Source organism: Myotis nattereri (assembly GCF_964212035.1).
Source record: "Myotis nattereri genome assembly, chromosome: 9".
Taxonomy (NCBI): Eukaryota; Metazoa; Chordata; class Mammalia; order Chiroptera; family Vespertilionidae; genus Myotis; species Myotis nattereri.
This window is the reverse complement of record NC_138084.1, coordinates 42,942,386-42,959,779: the sequence shown is the minus strand read 5'-3', so window position 1 is coordinate 42,959,779 and position 17,394 is coordinate 42,942,386. Positions and strand designations below refer to the sequence as shown.

At 54.0% G+C, this 17,394-nt stretch overlaps 1 protein-coding gene across 1 annotated transcript in view; it reads left to right on the top strand.

Annotated features, from left to right (window-relative positions):
• The first annotated feature begins 1,787 nt into the window (after positions 1 to 1,787).
• Positions 1,788 to 17,394, top strand: part of ARAP1 (ArfGAP with RhoGAP domain, ankyrin repeat and PH domain 1) — a 39,213-nt gene continuing 23,606 nt past the window's right edge. The window contains exons 1-8 of the mRNA XM_081098642.1: positions 1,788 to 2,332; positions 13,714 to 13,877; positions 14,472 to 14,539; positions 15,149 to 15,276; positions 15,390 to 15,545; positions 15,923 to 15,992; positions 16,280 to 16,400; positions 16,805 to 17,007. Coding sequence (XP_080954768.1) covers positions 1,812 to 2,332; positions 13,714 to 13,877; positions 14,472 to 14,539; positions 15,149 to 15,276; positions 15,390 to 15,545; positions 15,923 to 15,992; positions 16,280 to 16,400; positions 16,805 to 17,007 — 1,431 coding nt within the window. The 5' untranslated portion in view covers positions 1,788 to 1,811. The remainder of the gene's footprint in view (positions 2,333 to 13,713; positions 13,878 to 14,471; positions 14,540 to 15,148; positions 15,277 to 15,389; positions 15,546 to 15,922; positions 15,993 to 16,279; positions 16,401 to 16,804; positions 17,008 to 17,394) is intronic.

Sequence of the window (17,394 nt, the reverse complement as noted above, 5' to 3'; positions counted from 1 at the left end):
CACCCTCTGCTTCCAAAATTTTTCTGGATCTTCCTGCTTGCTTGTTTTTCCACATGGACTTTCAAGTCAGCTTGTCTAGCTAAATAAAAGATCCCGTGTGTACTTATAGGGTTGTGCATATTTATAAGTGAGAGAGAGTTCTATCTTTATGCTGTCTGCTGTCTGGGAGCATACTGTATTTTTCCATTTGTCCAGGTCTTCTTTTCGCTTCTCAGTTACACTCCAAATTTTCCCTCCTACAGATCATGCCCATTTCTCATGAAGTTTGTTGGTGTTTTATATTTTGTGATGCTATTGTAAATGGGGTCTTTCATCCTGGTTTTAACCTGGTTATTGCTTCTAAGTTTCGATTTCTGTTATATCACTTTTGAACCCAATCATATTACTAAATTCGTTTATTTTTTGTAATAGTTTCTCAGTTGAGCTTCTTGGATTTTCCAACTCAGAATTCATATTATTGGTAACTAATAGGTTGTTTATATCTTCCCAGCTTTTATTTATTTATTTTAAAATTTTTATTTATTGATCTTAGGAAGGGAGAGAGAGAAACATCGATTTGTTGTTCCACTTATTTATGCATTCATTGGTTGCTTCTTGTGTGTGCCCTGACCAGGGATCTGAACCTGCAACCTTGGTATATCGGGACAACACTCTAGCTAACTGAGCTACCTGGCCAGGGCCTTCTTCCCAGTTTTTATTTATTTTTAGTCTCTAGAACTTGCAGAGCAATGTGATTAACAATAATAACAGTAGTAGTGAAATGGATATCATTGTCTCATTTCTGATTTTAAAGGAAGTTTTTCTATTGTTTTTCCATTAAGCAAGATGCTGGTGTCTGTTTTAGTTAAGTATCAATCTATTTTTATTTTAGTACGATTTTTATTTGTTTAAGTACCCTGAGTATTGAGTTTTATCATATGCCTCTTTTGTGTCTGTGGAGATAATCAGATGACTTTTCCTGTTTGATCTGTTAATCATCTCTTTGCGTCAAATATTTCTTGCTCTTACCTGGTCAGGAGCTCTTGAGTTCAGGGATGGGACCTGAGTCCCCATTGTCCAGTGCAAGACTATTTTGAATGAACAAATGAATGAATGGCCTTTCCTATATACATTACTCCTTTCCCCTTTGGTAGTGGGAGGACCCCACAGGCTGTGTGATGCTGGGTTGACTTGCCTCTTGGGCATTCTACTTCCTCCAGGGGCATGCAGGTGGGGTGAGGCTCAACCCCTAGTCTAGGCCTGCTGGGGACCAGCCCTTGGTATCCTTCAATCCTCCCATACTTGCTAAGCCCCTGGGCCCAGCCCTCATCTGGGAACTGGTGCCTCAGAAGGAATTGGGCCTTTACCTAGGTCTTGCAGAGGGAGGAAGTGTGTGTGCATGTGTGCGTGTGTGCGTGTGTGTGTGTGTGTGTGTGTGTGTGTTGTGTGCGCTGTGCGTGCATGCGCAATCATTGGCCAGCCTCGCAGTTGTGGCAGAGGCTGTGGATGGGGTGAAGGGTGGTACCATTTCTGGAGGTCCTGGAAGGCCCCCTAGAGGAGACATGAACTTGGTGTTAGGCAGCCACAGTGGTGGGGTGCCTGGTTTCAGGTAGAGGGAAAAGCCTATGTGTTCAGAGACCTGGCAGTACCTGGCCTTGCCTGGCACATGCGGCATAGGGGAGAAAGCTCAAAGATAGAGCTCAACCCCGTGGCATGGGAGAGCCACAGAAGGAGGCTGGTTGGGGAGCTACACCTGGGCAGCCATGCTGCTGCCTCTGACCTGTGCCCATCTATCTATTCCAGGTCTGGACAGAGCCCTGCTGGCAGGAACCATGACAGAGGCTGGGGATGCAGCACTGTCAGTGGCTGAGTGGCTGCAGGCACTGCACCTGGAGCAGTACACCGTGCTCTTTGAGCATCATGGACTGGTGCGGGCCACAGATTGCCAAGGCCTCAGCGATGCCCGCCTGGTGGACATGGGTGTACAACTTCCTGGCCACCGCCGCCGCATCCTGGCTGGCCTGCTCCGTGCCCATACACCTCCAGCCCCAGCACCCCGCCCTACGCCACGGCCCGTGCCCAGGAAGCGTAATGTCTTCCGCCCACTACCTTCACCCACCACTCCACCTGAGCCACTGCCCACGACCAGAGAGGATGAGGGACTACCCACTGCCCCACCTATCCCACCCCGGAGGAGCTGCCTTCCTCCTGCCTGCTTCTCTACCCCTTCCACAGCTGTCCCAGACCCTGCGCTGCCCCCTGTGCTGCCCCCGCTGCCTGCCAAGCGGCATTTGGCAGAGTTAAGTGTTCCACCTGTGCCCCCTCGCACTGGGCCCCCCCGTCCACCCGTGAGGTGAGTGGATGCTGTCCACGGAAGGAGGTACATGGGCAGAGGATCGCAGAGGATCCCAGAGGGTGGAGGGGGAGTTTGTGGCTTTTTAAAAATATATATATTTTATTGATTTTTTACAGAGAGGAAGAGAGAGGGATAGAGAGTTAGAAACATCGATGAGAAACATCGATCAGCTGCCTCCTGCACACCCCCTACTGGGGATGTGCCTGCAACCAAGGTACACACCCTTGACCGGAATCGAACCTGGGACCTTTCAGTCCGCAGGCTGATGCTCTATGCACTGAGCCAAACCGGTTAGGGCAGTTTGTGGCTTTTGGCACTGCAGTAAGAAAGGCACTTCAGTGGACGAACAGCATGTGCAAAGCCCAGGTGGGAAGCACCTTCTAGGTTGCTCTGGGCAGACACTGTACTTAACTGTTGGGTGAGTGAGGGTGAGGCTTGTGGATGGTGCTGGTGGGATGTGCTGTGAAGGCCAGGTGGACAGCCAGGAAGGTTTGAAGCAGAATGATCTGATGAAAGCCGAATGCTAAAAGGATCTGGCTGCTGATGAGGTTGATGGGGGAGGAGGCACAGGGCCAGGTGAAGCCCCTCTCCACCCCCCCCTCCCCCCCGACAATGTGAGAGAAGTAGGCAGTTTGGAGTGAGATGTTGTTTCTGGAATGGACAGGACTTAAGGACAGCCAGGGTGTGAGTGGAGAGGACATGGGGAGCCACAACAGCATCCAGGTTTCCATCTTCGGTGGACAATGGTGCCATCACTGTCTGGGGACCCAGGGACAGCAGTTAGTGTGGGAGGAAGTCTAGAGTTCGGGGTGGGGCCTGGTAAGTATGAGATACTGTGGGGGGGGGGGTCAGGCTATGTTCTGGAGTCAGGAAGTAGTGTGTGTAGGAAACGGGAGCCTCGGGTGACGAGCGTGTGGGGGAGCAGGGACGGCCCAGGGTCTGGTGCTTGTGCTCTGTCTCTCCCCTTGACACTGAGGGACGCTTCTTAGGCCTCATCCTACTTGCCCTTCCTCCTCAGAACTGTTTTCTCCCCTGGCTCCTGGTACTCCTTGTTTTCTTAAATTTCCTTCTATTTTTGTGGACGTTCCATTTAAATATTCTTCACATGTGCCCTTGCTTCCTGCCTTTGCTGGGGCGCCCAGCCGGAGGGAGCATTCCCAGCTGGGGCTGGATGTTTGTTTGTTCAGGGGTGTAATGGAGATTTACTGTAGCCCTCGGACCTAGCAGCCTAATCTGGGAAGGCTTCTTGGAGGAGGAAGAGATGCACAGAGAAAGGTCTCCTGGTCCCTATTATTGCTGGGCTCTGTGCTGGGTGTTTTGCTTACATGATCTCATTTGAGCTCTTCAGCAAGCCTTCTGGGGGATTTGTGTCCCGTTTTCAAGCAGAGAAACAGCCTCAGAGAAGGGAGGGGAAAACTGGCTGGATACATGCCAAGTACATCCTCAGGGAGCCCCTGTGAGGAGGGTCAGGGAGGTTTTCCCTATCCAGAGAGAGGCACTGAATGAGGGGCCTTGAAGGCAAGCTAGGACTGTGCTGTTCTGAAGTCTGATTGGTAGAAGCATAAAAAGGGTTTGTGCCTTTCCTGGGTTCATACAGCTGGGGACACTACTAGGGTCCCCCAGGAGCCTGGCTTGGTGTTTCCTGGTGTCATTGCACCCTCTAGTGGCCCTTGTCCTCCATGCGGGAGTAATTTCTATTTTCTTTAGTGCCATCATCAGGGTGTGTGTGTGTGTGTGTGTCTGTCTGCCTGTCTCGGGGGTGGGGGGTGTGGAGGATAGGATTGGGTAAACAAGGACAGAAGATAGGTCCCTGTTTACAAGGAGCTCACAAAGGCTGAGGAGGCAAAACCCACAGTGGGAGAGTGGAGGCCAGGATTTTTGCTTGGGAGGCAGGCCTAGTTAGCTTTGTGACTCCCATTAGGAGCTGTTCTCTGTGTGTGTTTCCCCCTCCTTGGCCTTTAATGGTCCTTCTGGTGCTGACAGCTGAGTTCAGGAGACTTGCTGGGTAGAGGTAAAGTCTGTGCACTCCCCAGGGTACCAGCCCCTGCTCTCAGAGCCTGTCTGAACTTAACCCCTTAGCCAACCTCTGCGGGAGGCCAGGCTTCCTTGGTTAGGAATCTGGCCCCTTATAGTGAGCGGATCCGAATTGTGGGCATCTGTAGTCCTGGTGCTCCCAGGATGTACAAAGTCATTGAAGCCCATTAGTAGAAAAATTCACGACAGCTGAGCCTTAAGTATGTGTGCCAGGCGAAGGCCGGGCAGGGTAGGAGCCAGGATGGGCCCTGATTGGCTACCCCATCCCCTCACAGCTCCTGTGAGAGGCATGGTGGGAGGCTTCTCAACCTGGCCTGTCCTGTCTCCCTTGCAGGAGTCCCCGCTTCCTGATCTTGCTTGCACCCTCCAGTGATGGGTATCTCACTCTTTCTATCTTAGGGCCTTTTATACCAGATCCTGTGAACATTTCTATCCTGGTTCCAGCTCATCACCAGGCTCCCTGGCAGAACTTGGGGTTTTCTGCTGGGTCTGCATGTGTGTATTCTTGAGATGGTGACTTCTTTGTTCAAGGTTTCAGGGTAGTAGTGTGTCTGTATTTACACATCTGCACAGGTTCTAAGGGGGATGATGTGTGATCTTAATATGCCACTTCAGTAGTGACTTGCAAGTTCACCAGGGCCCTGTGCACATACATGTGCCTATGTGTGTTGGTGTGGAGGGGACTCCAGCAGCACGAGTCCATTTTTGAGTGCTCATGCTGTGGGTGGCGAGTTGGCAAGTGTAGTATTAATGTACCGTTAGGTATGAGCCAGTGTGTGTACGTGTGTGCGGGTGATGTCAAGAGGAGTCCACTAGAATGTCAGCTGTAGGGCCGAGAACCTTGTGGTTTTGTTTATCGCTGAATCCCTATCATCTGGAACAGTGCCAGGCGCCTAATTGGCCCTGAGAAAGCGTCTGTTGTGTGAGTGAATAGAAGCTGACATGAGCTTCTGCTGTTGCCCTCAGTGCCCTGAGCTCACCACCCTAGATCCCTTCCCAACGCCCAACCCATGCCACCCCAGATGTCTTGGACAGGCAGAAAACCAGCAGGGATGGGGTCCCTTCTGCCTCGCCCCAGCTGGGCCAGGACTCTTAGAACCAGGCTCAGTATTCTGTTTGGCCTGGGAGGACCCCACTTTACCCCAAAGGGTCTGCACTCCTAACCTTATTTAAAACTCTAATAGGGAACCTCCTGATGAGTCCAGAGATGCTGAGAGATTTGCTCAGAGTTACATAGCCCAGCAGATGGAAGCCGATATTCAGACTCGGCTCCTGGTCTGGGGCCCAGTCTACCGGCTCCCCCCAGTCTACCGGGCTCCCCCCAGTCTACCGGGCTCCCCCCAGTCTACCGGCTCCCCCCAGTCTACCCAGCTCCAAGTCTCACAGATGGGAACCCTCTGAGCCTGCTTCCCTGGGAATGTCAGAGGGCTCATTTCTGACCCAGGGTTCCAGGGCCACGCCACCGAGTCTCTCCTGGACTGACCTGGGCCTCGGTTTCTTCCTCTGATACTCGGATGCCTGGAGATACCTTGGAAGATGGAATATTTGCCAAGAGAGGGCAGCTGCCAGCTGCAGTCACACTGCAAGGCCCCCTGCCTGTGCCCTGCAGCTCAGCCAATCCCCATCCTCCTGAAGGCTGATCACTTGTTGCCGTGGCAGAATTTGCTCCCTTCAAAGAGCCTCTTTCCCAGCCTCTCTGAGCTTCTTTGTGGGGTGGGGAGGGGCCAGCCAGGGCCAGGGCTTCCTGGGTGTCCACACAGTAAGTCCCTGCTAGATGGCACTGGGGTGGTTTGTCTCATTCCAGCTTGGGATGGGGGTGTGGCGGGGGGTGGGGGAGCACTGGGGCGGGGAGGAAGTGTCTGCCCCGGGGGATTCTGGGTGACTTTTCTTTCTTTCTTTCTCAGTTAGTGTTTTCAGGAAGTGTGTGTTTTGGCCAGGGCTGCAGGGGTGGGGGAGGCGGAGAGCAGGAAGCCAGGGCTGGATGCAGACACACACACACACACACATACACACACACAGGCACGCACTCACTCCACAGTTATACACAGAAACACACACACAGACAAGTGATCAGAGATACAAATCACAGGCGCCATACCTGGACCCAGATTTAGCTTCAGACATACCCAGGGAACAGGTGCCAAGAACTCTGCGAGACCAGCCCAGGTTGGACACGGACTGGCTGGGCAGGCACACAGCACACTTGAGCATACGCTGGTCCCGCCTGGTCAGAGCTGTGGGAGTCCTCAGGCTCGGGACCGGCAGGCATCTGAGGGTGAGCAAGGGGCAGCCTTGGGCTGGGCTGGGGGGAGAGGGGGGTGGTTAGGCTCCTCCTGAGGGCCTGGGAAGGCAGGAATCCCTGTTTGTCTGCCTGTCTCTTCTGGGCTGTTTTTTCTATTGTGTTCTCCTCCCAATTCCCTTTTTTTCCCTCTCTCTCTCTCTCTTTCAAATTATTCTTTCACTTTTCCCACATTTTCTGGTGTTTTTTTTTTTTTTTGCACTTTCCTGCTCTCCTTTTTTCTCTTCCCTCCCTCTGCCCTGAGATTTCCAGTTTTCCATCTCCCCATGGGCCTCTCTCCTGGGTCCACCGGGCGCCCATGGTACCTGTTTGCTAGGCCACACCGACTGCTTCTCTATGGGGTCTCTGCCCTTTAGGTCCCTGGTGCTGATCTCCTTAGTTCTAGCTCCTACACCCCACTGAGGATTCTCTCAGGAGGCTTAGGTGGGCTTCTCTCAAGTTCTAGTTCAAGGGTGCTGTGACTCTGGACAGCTCCTACCTGAATACCCTTCTCCCCCCCCCCCACCCCCCCACCCCCCGCACACCCCAAGTCCAGGGTGATAGGGAGACCTGCCAAAGACTGGCATTTATTTGCCTGGTTCTTATCCCTCCCTCTAGGACTGGTCGTGTGGTGGGTGCCTATGTTGTTGGGGGCAGGGCTGGCTTCCCCTCCCCCGAATTGTGTTTTTCTTATGAACTCAACAACTCTGTGCTTGGGCCACTGGGGATGTAGAGATGCTTCTAACCAGGTCTTGCCCGTGCACCCAGCCCTGCCCTTTGTCCTCGACTCATCTTCCGTAGGGCTCAGCAGACATCTGCATTTTCTCCTGCCAGGCCAGCCCTGGGCTGGGCAGTTGGGGTTGGGGGAAAGGCTCAGTACAGTGTGAGCTCCCTGAGGGCTAAATTTCCTCCCCCTGCTCCCCTCTAGAGCCAGCACAGGGCCAGGCCTGGGAAGCGTGTACAGCTGCCATGGGACCCAGGCCTGTGTCTCCTCCTGCCCATACAGCAGGACTGGCCTATGAGGAAGCTCAGTGTTGACCTGGTGGTAGGTGAGCCATGAAGGCACAATAGGCTGTGTGAGCTTAGAGAGGGGGGCAATTGGGTGGACTTCCTGGAGGAGGAGGTGTATCCCGAGCACAGTGGAGTTGATGATCTGGGTCATTGTGGGGATTAAATGAAAAAAGGCCCCCAGCAGAATGCCTGGCACATTGTGGGTACTTAGCAAGTGGTAGCTCTTGTTCCAGAAAGAAGTGTTAAGGGCTCGGTGAAGCCTTAGTTTTGAGGGTGGATGCCAGGTTAATTGGGCACTGCTCTGTGGAGGAGTGGGAAGCTGCCGACCTTCTCCAGTGACCTGGAAGTGAGAGGTGGTGGTTATTCAGTCACCCAGCACACTCACTGAAGTGCCCCTCTATGTTGGGTGATGCCGTGGCACGGAGAGGGATGGGCCTGAGGAGACTCACAGCATGTGCAAAAGCTAAAGATATTACATCTAAGCAAGTGAAATGCCAGGAAGGGCTTTCTGTGCTGTGGCCTGAGCAGAAGTAACCAGAACAAACACATGCTGGAGGGGGTGACCTTTGTGTCTCAATGGAGAAGGAAGGACAGGAGCAGCTGTGGAGGAAGCAAGAAGCATAGGACTGAAGCCTTGGCCTTGCGTAGCCAACGAATGAGGAAGCGGGCAGCTGGGAAGGCCTTCTTGTGGGAAGGGGGTCAGGATAGGAGACAAATGTGTTCAGGTTGCTGGGCCTGACCCTACTTCTTGGCCCTGCTGGTGAGAGTCCAGGAGCTGGGATTGGCCTGGATCCCTCCAAGGCCTGTGTGACACTCTAGGGGGAAGGTCCTGACTGTAGGACTGGGTGTAGGCCTGGGTCCTTGGTTCTCTGTCATTCAGTGAAGCAGACATTGACAACTGCACTGAATGGTTAGAAGCGTGGAGGCTGGAGGAGCCCCAAGGGGCCCCATCCCAGCTTGGGGCATAAGAAGAGTCACAAAATGGAGGAGGAGGATGTCTGATTTGGGTTTCTTGAAGGAGGAGTAGGAGGTGGCTGGATAGGAAAGGTATTCCAGGTGGAAGGAACAGCATATGTAGAGACCTGGAAGTATGCATTTATGGAATGCAGCTCAGTCAAGGGTGGCTGGAATGTGAGTGGGGGATGAATTCAAGGCCAGCCTGAGATATTCAGACTGCCCTGCTCTGCGGCCCACCTGCCCCTATGGTGAGACTTAGTTCCTTTTGCCAGAGATTGATGTAGACAGGAAGGTACAGATTGATGTAGACAGAAAGATACAGATTGATGTAGACAGAAAGATACAGATTGATGTAGACAGAAAGGTACAGATTGATGTAGACAGAAAGGTACAGATTGATGTAGACAGGAAGGTACAGATTGATGTAGACAGAAAGATATGAAGGGAGAGTCAAGGGCCACCCTGAGGGAGAAGGAGACTGTGAAGCAGGTAGGTTTCTGGCCCAGACTGTAGGGCCTGAGCCTCCTTCAGCCATAGCCAGGGTGAGAGAGTTGTGCTGATGACATGTGGGGTGGCTCTCCTTACTGAATGATCAGTAACCTCAGAAGCAGATCAGAGAGGAAACTGAAGCTCAGAGGTGAAGTGACCTGCTTTGTGAGGTCACAGACTGCTGAGTGGTCAAGCTGGCATTCCAGCCCAGGTCTGCTGGCTCCAAAGCTCTGTTGGCTAGAGCGACCACACACACATCTCATTTTCTGCTACAGGCCCTGTTTACATCTGTTGGCATGACATAGTTAATAGTGCCTCTCAGAAATGTTCTGGTGTATGCAACTAATTATATGGTCCTCCTACTCTTACCCATTCTGGCTTGGGACCCTCACGTGTGTCCCAACCCCTACGTGTGAAGTAGGCTGTGTGTATTTGCCCTAATCCAGTAAGACAAACCTTAAACATAGACTGAGGGCCCAGGCTGGGGTGGATCAGCCCCTGCCCATGAGTGCCCAGTCTTGCTATGGGCATAGTGGGGAGAGCAGAGGGGTCCACATGTCACTTGGATAGAGGAGAAAGGGGCTGACAGAGCAGGGGAGCCACGGGTGGGGGCCGGGGGAAAGCAGCTCTGCATCGGTATCTTGGAAGCTGCCTAGAGGCCAGGCCTGTTGAGCTGTGTTTGCGTTTTGTGTACAGATGGGCTTTCCATGGACAGAGATGGTAGGGAGAGGGCAGTGAGGAAGACAGAGCCATTTGAGCAAAGGCGTACCAGTCGGACACTGAGCAAGCACATGCTTAGGGTTGGGGCTGATCTTCTGGTCTGTGGGTCAGCGGTCAGTGGGAAACATTCCAGCTGGGCCTCAGCTGCAGATTGGAGCTGGGGCTGTTCTTGGGCCTGCAGGCACGGAGTGGCCAGGATTCCAGCTGGGGCTGGAGCACTCTATGGACTCTGTCCCTTCCCCTGGGGTTTTCCCACATGCTGTGCTTTCCTGACACCACTTCTCCTTTTCTGGGCCCTGACTCAGCACAGCCTGGTTCCTGTGGTAGGCAGGCAGGGATGAGCCAGGAGCTTCCTGGAGGAGGTGGCTAGAATGAAGTCTGGAGGTTCATGAGGGGCCCCCTTGCTTCTGCCTTCTTGGCACATAGTCCTTTTCCTGTGAAGGCTCTGCTGGAATAAGAGCCCTTTGCACCTGTTACCTCTCCCTTCTTGCCGTGGTCACAACAAGTATCAGAGCTGTGATCACATTCTCTCTTCGACCAAACATCAGCTCCAGAGCTGCTAGATTCTGAGTTGGGATGGGGCGTGAGGAGGTCAGCCTCAGAGAAGCCCTCAGATCCTGGCTGTGGCCTCATTTGCTGCACGCTCGTGATGGAACTTGCAGGCTGTGATGCTAGACTACCTGGGTGTAAATCCCAGCTGTGGGATGGAGGTCAAATTACTTTGTGTCTATGTGCCTCAGTTTCCTCAGCTGTAAAGTGGAGAGAACAGAAAGCCATACCTTGTAGAGCCCTTGTGATGAGTAGCTGAATTAATTCATATGAAGTACTTTGAAGACTGTTGGGAATACATATACACACACAATAAGAATTAATTCAGGTGTTCACTTACTTCCTAATCCCTGCTGAGTGCTGGGCTCACCATAGTGCATAAGGTAGTGTGGCATTTGCCTCAGGGAGCCCACATGCTGGGGAGGCCTCAGATGTGCAGATGGGCAGGATGGTGATGGGGGAGAACTGGGGGCCAGAGGTGGTAGGACCGAGGCTGCTTGGGCTCTGAGGATGCTGTATTGCCACCACCTTCCCCTCAGTGCTGGCTCTCAGTCCTGGGGGAGGCTGGGAAACCAGGCCCACTCAGCCCTGCTTGGCTGGAAGGGGTGGAACCTGTCCCCACCTCCTCTGGGCCAGTCTGACTGGACCTGGCCTGACAACTTGGATTTCTGCTCTCAGCTGATCAGGCCAGGCCCTCAAGGGCCTCTTCTTAGAGTCTGGGAGGCTGTGTGTGACTTGCCTGTCGAGAGGTCAAGGGCATTGCACCCTTGGGCCTTTAAGGACTCACTCAGTCTCTTGGTCATCATTCGCCTTTTCATTTGCTTTCCTCCCAACCCTCACCCATCCATCCTACGTATTCACCCATCCATCCATTCACCCACTTACTCTGTTGTCCATTCATCTTCTGTCTGCTCACCCACCCACCCATTCAACATGCTCTTGTTGCTGACTCAGCCACGCCCTGGACTGGGCTGTGAGGATAAAGAAGTCCAATGCTGCCCCTGCCCTAAAGAGACTCAGGGTCAAGTTGGAGAGATGCCTGGTGCAGTACCCACAGGGCATCTTCTCAGGTCCAGCTGAACATTCATGCCCATAAGACTAACATAAGCCCCTGTGGCATCAGATTCCCTGAGAAGCATATAGGAAGGGGACAGCTGGCCACCAGGGCAGTGGCAGGTTTTCCTTTGCTGTGGGGTCCTCATGGCAGTCAGTGCCACTGTTCACACAGCTGGATAGGAGCCATTCTCTGTGACCTTCTAAGGGACAGCTCAGGGGGCACTGAGACTCACAGTGGACAGGTGTGAGAGCCACTCTGGCTTAGAAAGTCTTGCCCCAAGGGGCTAATATGTCTTGTAAAAACCCCACTGGTGCGGGTTTAGGTCTCTGCGTGGGATGTGCCCAGTACAAGCCACCACATTCAGAGGAGCCCAAAGCTCCTGCTTCACCGTGGCGACCACTTACAGTTTCTCCCCATCCAGTGCGGCTCCTCACTCAGGCCACCTTCGCCAACGGCAGCGTCACCTCAGAACAGGGCTGACATGCCACCTTTGGCAGGTTTCTAGGGGAGCAGAGTAAGGAAGGAAGCCAGCTGAAGGTCAGGTTCTCACACAGAAAGGAAGAGTTTCATTCATTCTTTGCTCACACATGGAGAAGAGTTGGTTAGTGGTGATGCGGCAGTAGCCATGTGTCCTAAGAAGCACATAGACTGTCGATTCAGGGGTCAGTTCCTGGCTGAGATGCCAGCATGATGGTCTAAAGCTCATACAGAAGGAAACATGGGCAGGGACGGCGGGGGAGCATGAAGGAGGCGTCAGGAAAACTTTCAGAATTTGGAGTTAAAGGATAAGTAGCTGTTCCCCAGGCAGAGACCAGGGAGAAGGATATTCTTGGAAGAGGCAACAGCAGGAGCAAAGGCTGACATCATGGTCACACCCCAGCCCTTCCTTGCTTTTGTAGTCAGTCACTGCCAGGAATGTTGGGCAATAGACCAGGCTGAAAATAACCCGTGGGGAAGGTTGCCCACACTCTGGTGCTCCTCCTCGGCCCCTGCTGGACACTAGCAGAGGCAGTGGGTGGGGCCAGGGCTGTAAGGCTCAGGCATCTCGTTCCAACTGGTGGCCCCTGTACATCCTGTGTGTTGGCATCCGACTCTCCTTGTCTTGGTTAATCCTCCAACCACCCTGGCAGGTTGGATATAGAGTCCCCACTCTACAGAAGAGGAAACAGGTTCACAGAGGCTAGTTGCTTACCCTGGGACACAGGACCTAGGGCCGAGGCAAGGTTCTAACCCACATCTCTGGTGCTAGAGCCCTTTGGGAGACTTTCAGCCTGCAGGGAGCAGTCTGATCTGTGCTGAGACAGGCAGACAGGAGCACTGTGGCTGTGGGAGCCCAGGGGTCTGCGAAGGAGAGTCGGGGAAGGGTTCCTGGGGGAGTGATAGCAGAGGTGGGGAACTGGTGTGCTCTAAGAGGAGTGGGGTGGGATCAGGTGAGTTTGCGAGGTCTGGGGCATCTGGGGTTGGTGAATATCTGTGTCTGGGACAAGAGGGAAGGTCAGAGACCCACGACTTGGGGCCTCTGGACTTGGTTTCTGAAGCTCTGATCTGCTCCCTTGGCCTCAACGCCCATTTCATTTCTCCCTCAACCATTTGCCAGCATACGACTTCTTATCCTTAGAAGCTCAGCTCAAGCCTCACCTCGTCCAGCCTTCCCTGACTCCCCAGGCTAGGATGTAAACCACCCACATGCCATTCTGGTCTTTTTTTTTTTTTTTAAATCCTCACCCAAGGTTATTTTTCCATTGACTTTTAGAGAGAGAGAAAGACAGAGAGAAATATTGATGTGAGAGAAACACATCGATTGGTTGCCTCCTGCACGAGGCCTGACCAGGGCCCAGGCCAGGTAGGAGCTTGCAACAGAACTGTGTGCCCTTGACCGGGATCGAACCCAGGACTCTTCGGTCCACAGGCCTATACTCTATCCACTGAGCCAAACCGGCTAGGGCACGCCATTCTGGTCTTCATTCCTCTCTTAGAGGGGTGCATGTGGCTAAAAGCTAGAGCTCTGGGACAGGTGACCGTGTCACAGCGTTGCAGCCAGGGGAGGTGCCTGCTTCCTTTAGGCTTTGGGGAGCTTGCAGGGTGTGGGGCGGGGGAGTGTGGCAAGGAGGTCTGTGTGGAGGAGGGCTCCTGTCTGAGTTTTTGGAATGAATGAGTTTTGCTGAGCTCAGGTGAGCTGGGGCCCATGGGTTGAGTCCTGGCTCTGTCGCATGGTGATGCTGGCCCAGTGACTCAGCGGCACTGAGCTAACCCCTTACTGTCCAACTTTTGGTCTGTTTATAGTCCTCCCTACAAAGAAGAGGAGTTACTGTCATCACCACTGTCAGCCTCTCCTCAGCCAGAACCTGAGGAGCCCCCGGCCACCTTCCCCCGGGAGCCTCCCCAGCCCCCGTCTCCCAGCCTCCCAGATATCCCCCCAAAGCCTCTTCACCGGTTCCCAGAGTTCGGTGAGTGCCATAGCCAGGCCTGGGGCTCTGAGTGGGTGCCCTGGGCTCTGGCCCTCAAGGAGCTGAAAGGATGCAAGGTTTGCATCCCCTGTTCTGTTGGGCCCTGCCACTGACCCCCAGTGTGGCCCTGGACAGGTGAGCATCATTTCCTTCATTCTCAAAATGGGGGCAGCACCCACTTATCTGACCTACTTATCTGACCAGGTGCAGGCACATGGCAAACTTTCTGAGTTGCCCATGGTTCGGGGAGGGAGGTTGTTTTCCATGGTCATGGTTGGTTTGCCCCTGAGGATTGTCCACTTCTCTTGATTCTCAATTCATGTTGCTTTTTTGAATAGTTCCCGCCCCTGATCCCCAAGCTTGCCACCTCTTCAGACCTCCCTGTGGTGGCCAGGCACCCCCTAGTGACGTCCTGTGAGGTCCCAAGAGTATAAATAGCACTTCCTGTCCCCTGTGCCTTCTTTTGAAAGCCAGGCCAGTTGGGGGTGGGGGTCTTCGGCTGAGGATGGCCTTTGTGAAGCCAGGCCCAGGGGCCCAGAAGGGGAGGCCAGGCTCCTTGCATCTAAGTCTCCCCCCACCCATTTCTCTCCCCAGATGACCCTGACTACGATGAGACCCCAGAGGAGGGGCCAGGAGCCCCAGCTGGCGTGATGACCAAGAAGGTGGGGCAGGTGGTGGTTAGGGCTGTCTGCTGTCAGTGTGAGGCCAGGCTGCTCAGCTGCCTGCAGGCCCTGGGGACCACCAGATAGAGAATGGGCAGCTGTTCCAGGAGAGTTCCCTTCCCCCTTCATTGTCTTGCCATGCAAGGTCAGGAGTCAGGCACAGGGTCCCAAATCCCAATGCGGGGCCAGAAATCTGGGGGGTCTGGTTTGTGGCTCCAGCTCCAGTCGTCAGCTGCATGTGGATGGCTGTGGGTGGCCTCTTCTCTCCTTGGTGCTTTAAGCATAGCTGTTGTAGAGATCTGTGCCTCTGTCTTTGTTTCACTTTCTGTGTTTCAGTGTCACCCTCCCTCTGAGTGTCTTAACTCTCCACCCCTGAGCCTTTCTATTTTTGTTTTGTTTTGTCTTTGGTCTGCCTGGTGTGGCCCTGTCTCCCCCGGCCCCTGTGCAGTCTGCCAGTGGGAAGAGGGGGAGTGTGAGGGAATGAGGAAGAGTGCTAAGTTGTGTGGGTCCAGAATGGAGTGGACAGAAGGGAGTGTGGCAGCCCCTGAGTAGGTGTTATCTGGGGCTTGAAGGGAGACATGACACTGAGTGGGTCTGGGCCGGGGACAGGAGGAGCCTCCAGTGAGCCGAGTCCCACGTGCCGTGCGTGTGGCCAGTCTGCTGAGCGAGGGGGAGGAACTGTCGGACGACCAAGGGGATGAAGAAGAGGATGACCAGGCCTACGAGGGCATCCCCAAGTGAGTGTCCACTTTGTTCGGGTGGCTCGCCCATCCAGCTCCCCCATCTCTGAGCCCCTACCCCACTGGAGCCCCCACCTCTGCCCGCCTCATTCCCTTTCCTCTTCCTCCAGTGGTGGATGGCACACCAGCCACCTGAGCTCATCCTTGCCCAGCAGCCTCCTGAGCCCCCAGCTCCCACCCCATCCCATGGATCAACTGCCCGGGGGCCCCACCCCCATCGCACAGGTCATCAAGTCTGGCTGGTTGGACAAGAACCCACCGCAGGGGTGAGTGAGGCCTGTTGGGTCCTGCTGGTGCTTTGCACGGGGTGCATATTGTTCTATGCTGGTGTCATGGATCTGAAAATCAGAGGGATCAAGGTTATTAGAGTAGGACTCCCTCCATGCAGACTAACCACTGATGATCCCCCCAGACCTATGTTTTATTACCCTTAATATTGGGAAGTCCTACTTTGAGTCCAACTTCGGTCACTCCAGCTGTAGGTAAAGTCCATGTTCTCAGTGACCATTTGGGATTTTTCCTCTTTTGGACCTGGCTGTACCTAACTTTGTACATGGCTGGTTGAGGGGGCTAGGATAATCCTAGAGCCCCTCTCCTAATCCCCAATCCTTTGCTCTGTTGCCCTCTGCCTCTGCCTCTCCAGATCTTATATATACCAGAAGCGATGGGTGAGACTGGATGTCGATTACCTGCGATACTTTGATAGTAACAAGGTAAGGCCCGTGTTGATCCTGATGCAACCTCCTGTTCCAGCCTGACCCGACATGGGACCCAGGCAGAGTCCCTCCCCAGATGATTCCTCCCCAGAGCTCTAGTCTGACTCCTTAAACCATGTTCTTCTGGCCCATCAGCCAGCTGTGGGCTGTGGTCAGGGTCAAGGTAGGGGTTGTCCCTGACCACCTGTGGGAAACGGAGCTATAGCCTTCATTTCAACTGTGGTTGAGGGAGTCGGGTGCTGGGCCTCAGGACCCTCCACAGTACAGCTCCTCTCTCTTCCCAGGACGCCTACTCTAAGCGCTTTATCTCTGTGGCCTGCATCTCCCGCGTGGCTGCCATTGGGGACCAGAAGTTTGAAGTGATCACGAACAACCGGACCTTTGCCTTCCGGGCAGAGAGTGATGGTGGGGAGTGGGACCGGCAGAAGACTAGCAGTTTGGCTTGATAAGGGCGGGGAGGACCAGGGCACATCTGCTTCTCCCACATAAAACCCAGAGAGGAGTCAACCCTCTGTGAGATGGGGGACGAACGGGGGTACCCTCTGAGGCTCTGTGCGTGAGATACCCACCGAGTCCTCAGCATCAGATTCCATTTACGGGGGGAAATGGGCTCAGATAGGCAAAGCGGGTTTGCCCAGTTTAAGCCATCACAGCTGGGAGCGTGGCCTGAGGTTGGCTCCATGGGATTGGTCCAAGTCAGAGAACTCAGTATAATCAGAGATAGGTGGCCAGTCTGGGCAGGCTTTCTTGTTCTTAGAGGGCCCCCTGCCAAGCTGAGCTCTGGCTTACTTCTTCCCGTTTGCCCACAGCGGAGCGGAAGGAGTGGATGCAGGCCCTGCAGCAGGCAGTGGCCGAGCAGCGTGCCCGAACCCGGCTATCCAGTGCTTCTCTGTTGGGTGTTCAAGGCTCAGAGCTGCCTGACCGTGCTGGCAGCCTGGAGCTGCGTGGCATCAAGAATAAACTGTATGTGGCTGTGGTTGGGGACAGAGTACAGCTTTACAAGAATCTGGAGGTACGAAGGGGTGGGCCAGGCTGCTAAATCTCTCCCCTGCTCCATGCCCGCTCTGGTCCTTTAACTCCACCCCGTGCCCACCTGGTCCCTCAGCCTCTCCCTTGTCTACCTGGTCCGTTAGCCTTGTCCCAAGTCCACCTGGTCCTTCAGCCTCTTTCTTACCCATCTGGCCATTTAGTCCTGTTTTTTTTGTGTTTTTTTTTTCCTTTTTCTCTTTCCTTGTCCAAGCCAGCCCTGTCTTCCTTTTTGCCTTTAGTTCTGATTCCGTCCCCTGCCTGGTCCCTGAGTATTACCCTCCCATCCTATTGCTATATGGCCTCCGAGCCTGAGTACCTTTACCCAGGCCCAGATCCCTGATCCCCCCGCTTATCTCCTTTCTAGCCACTT